Consider the following 3,802-nt stretch of genomic DNA (forward strand, 5'->3'; position numbering starts at 1 on the left):
GTGCAATAGCCGGGCTCTCCATAGTGAACACGCTTGCGGGGAGGTGACTCAAGCAGGTATTCGATGGACTTGTCGCTATCGTACTCTGGGGGTAAATCCTGATCTCCCCTCAGCTGAGCTTCCAGAATCACCTTCTCCCTGATCGTCTTCCTCAGCTTCCTCTTGACCTCCTGAATCTCTGCTCCGGCAGCATCTAAATCAGTGCTGAGAGCGGTGATCAACTCCTGTGTGGTGTCCATGAGCAAGCTTCCTTCCCTAGGGGTGGGATAGGAATCTGCACACTGGTGGCACCCTTCATGCAGCGTGAAAACTGCTGAAACTCGGTGCCCTGGAGCTCATCCCGATAAGCATGGTAGAGATAGTATAGAGCCCTTCTGGCAGCTTCAATAGTCCCTGCGTCCAAAGTCCTCCCGGGCACATCATCAAAGTGCTTGTAGTACTCCATCCGGCTGCCATACCTCTAATTTGGAACACTGATCACTGCTGCCACTAACCACTCCTCCTCCTGCTGAGCATTCTTGTACAAGCAGGCTTCATAGCACGGCATTAGTGGGAAGCCGATTCTCTGCATGGCCCTCCAGAGAAGTACTGGTAATGGACCTTCAGCAAAGTCTAGGCGATTGGTGGCAGTTGGTCTACTGTGTTGGCTGGCTTTGGATCATCATCTAGATCCTCGTCACCACCATCAGGTGCAGCTGGGTCATCATCACCATCTTCAGCCTTGTCTCCTTCTACAGCACCTGGATCGGCACCGTCTCCTCCTGCAGCATCCTCATTGCTGTCACCTATAGCGTCTGGGTGGTCCTCAGGCAGCTCCATGGGCTCCTCCTCAGTATCACTATCCACCCAGCCTCCTTCGTGGTAGCCGTAGTAGTTATCATCATCATCCTCGATCTCCACGAACTCGCGTAAATCCTCCGACTGTTCGGGCTCTTCCTGGTCGGGCACTTCCGGAGGATGATGGATCGGATGAGGCGGCCCACGAGTGCTATTTAGCACTTGAAGCATCCTCATCCTTCAATTCACATTTAGTGTCGCCCAATTTAGCGTCCTCTCGTGTATGTGCTCCCCGAGAAGTTTGTATTACCCATCCTTTGTGGATTTCATAGTAAGTGACTCAATCCTCCTTTCTGGTTAATTGAGTGAGGTAAAGGGTTAGAGGAAGACCCGGCTCTTTGTGAGCTCCTCAATGAAGACGTAACTTCCTTAGTGGGAGTGAACTTCGGAAACAAATCTATTATGTCTTGTGCTTATTGCTTTCATTTAGTTCTTATTGACCTAGAGTTTGTTTTGTACCGATCTACGTACTCGAGTTGCTGTGCTTGCAAAGATCACCTGCAGAAGTCTCCTAGTATCATTCAACAACTTTTGATTCAACTAGGTTCTGCAGTTTCAAGTTTAATTTTGAATTTTGTATAAGAACTTTCCTTTAGTCAGATGTTCCAGTCCAGTGTTGGAAGTTCCGACTCATTGGAACTTCCTACATAGTGTCAGAAGTTCCGATAGATTTAGTTGCTGCAAAGAATTTTTTAGGTTTTACAGTTACGGCTATTCACCTCCCTCCCTCTAGGCATCACCAAGATCCTTTCACCCTCAGCCACTATTATTCCCTATACTCTAAAGGCTTATGTTGAGCTTGAGGTGGGGATAAGGAAGGCTCACTTATGCTATATATGTTGTTAAGTCAAAAATTGATCCAAACGAAGATTATGACACATCGAATTCTGATCATTGGAAGAGGGGTTTTCAAGGGTTAGGGAGAAAATGGACACATGCCAAAGAAAAACACAAGTGCAAGATATGTGGTACAGATAAGTCCAATACATCATGTCTCAAGTTTTGGAATGGAATATGGTCTTTAGTGTAACTCCTTATTTTTGGATGGATCATCCCCTTGAGACATTACGAGCATGAACCTCCTGAGTTTTTTTTCTCGACAACTCCAAGGCTACCTCTCTATTTTTTCTTTATTTTTTTTTTTTGAGATCTCCGTGCCTGTCGGTATTTTTACCATCAGCCTACCTGGGGATACCCTAAGGTAGGTGATTATTTGGTGAGGAATCATCGGATCTAGAACTTGAAGGTGAACGCAAGGACACAAGAGACAAATTTAGACAGGTTCGGGCCGCTAGAGTAGTGTAATACCCTACGTCCTATTTTGGGGTGTTGTATATTGCGCCCTGCGCTTGGGTGTTGAGTTGCCTGTTGGCTGCTCTCTGTTGGTTCTCTGCCTATCTAGGTATCCCTGCCCTCCTTTATATATCCCAGGGGACGGGGTTCCTAATAGGATTACAAGGTAGGAGTCCTAGTATGAGTCCAAATAGGATTACAGTGGAATCCTAGTAGGAATCAGACTTCTTTTTCCTCACGGGTAGCTTCCTTGCGGTACCCAAGGGACCTATCCCTGACAAGCCCCTAAGCTCTTCATAGCCGAGTATTGGAGGCATTTCGAGTACTTCCGAAGTAGTCTTCGGCTTCTTTTGAAACTCCGTCTTGAAGGTCTTCTTCGAGTACTTCCTTGGTTGCATCGAGGCTATGAGGTGCTCATGCCCCGAATAGCTTCAAGTCTTCTTTTGTATGGGGTGCGATGGAAAATCGCACTCCATATGGAGTAGCCCCCCAGCCTTTGGTTGAATCAAAGAATCAAGCTGAGGGTCAAATTAGTCTTGAATCTTCTTTTCTTATCCTTCGAGTACATTCAAAAAATAAATAGTCGATGACACGTAACCTGCAGCCCCCGAGCCTTGAATCCAAAACCCTTAGGTTCGGAAAAAGGATCCAAGAATCGTGGCATTGGTGTTACTCTGAAATCCTGAGAAAAACTCTTCGCCTTCTGCACAGTGAAATTCAGCCTCCCGCTGGTTTATTTAACCGCGTGGTGACTTAGGGTTTCTTCTGCACTCTCAGTCTTCATATGAGTCATCTTCGAGTAGTTTTGTGGCATCCAGCCCTCGAGCTTACGAGCCAGGAGAGCCGAAGGAGCCATGTCGAGCTTGATCTGGCGCGCCAGCTGCCTGGAGGGTTGTTGCCGAAGCTTGATCTGAAAAAAGACAATGCATACATTATGTAGCATAATATGAAGATACCGAGTAATACTCCGTAATAATGTGAAGACACCAAAATTTATTCAGTGTAAAAATTACTGTGTCGAGCTCTTTTTTTAGGCTATTTAAATCTCCCGAGTAGTCCACCCTTTACGTTCACCTGGTCCCAGTTTAGCCTTCTCCCATAGCATGTACAAGTCACTTAGGTCTATAGCCTTCACTCATATCATGTACGAGTCGCTTACGTCTCTAGCCTTCGCTCATACAGGACGGGTCACTTAGGTCATGACTGGAGACTCAAGGTTTCATGGATTAAGGCATTTGCTACTTGAGTAGATTAGTGACCGTTAAGAGGAGACAACAAGCAGAAAGTAGTCGTCATGCGACAAAGAGGATGCGCAGTGCGCAAAAGTAGCCGACACTATGACAGAATGAATGTGCGTTGCGCGAAAAGTAGTCGACAAAGTGTAGCTCTGGAGGGTTTCAATGCCCATCGAGAGTCGTACACGGATAAGTAGTCGGCAAATTGTAGCTCTGGAGGGTTTCATGCCCACCGAGAGATGTACACGGATAAGTAGTCGGCGAAGTGTAGCTCTGGAGGGTTTCAATGCCCGTCGAGAGACGTACACAGATAGTTAGTCGATCATAGTGTAGCCCCCAAGGATTTCATGCCCATCGAGAGGCGTACCCAAAAAGGTAGCCGATCTTGTGGAGAACAAGTCGTAAAAGGTATAAGTCACTTAGCTTGATTCGTGGAC

General features: G+C 46.7%; 1 protein-coding gene across 1 annotated transcript; it reads right to left on the reverse strand.

The window, feature by feature from the left end:
• Nucleotides 1-612: 612 nt before the first annotated feature.
• Nucleotides 613-1,014, reverse strand: LOC112892654 (histone chaperone ASF1-like). The gene has a single exon (XM_025959787.1). It carries the CDS (start codon nt 1,012-1,014, stop codon nt 613-615), a length of 402 nt encoding a protein of 133 aa, XP_025815572.1.
• Between the last annotated feature and the right edge of the window lie 2,788 nt (nt 1,015-3,802).

The sequence above is a fragment of the Panicum hallii genome, chromosome 5, assembly GCF_002211085.1.
Source record: "Panicum hallii strain FIL2 chromosome 5, PHallii_v3.1, whole genome shotgun sequence".
Taxonomy (NCBI): domain Eukaryota; kingdom Viridiplantae; phylum Streptophyta; class Magnoliopsida; order Poales; family Poaceae; genus Panicum; species Panicum hallii.

Bases quoted from the DNA above. Each gene is read 5' to 3' on its own strand.
- LOC112892654 (XM_025959787.1), bottom strand. From the start codon at position 1,014: ATGAGGATGCTTCAAGTGCTAAATAGCACTCGTGGGCCGCCTCATCCG.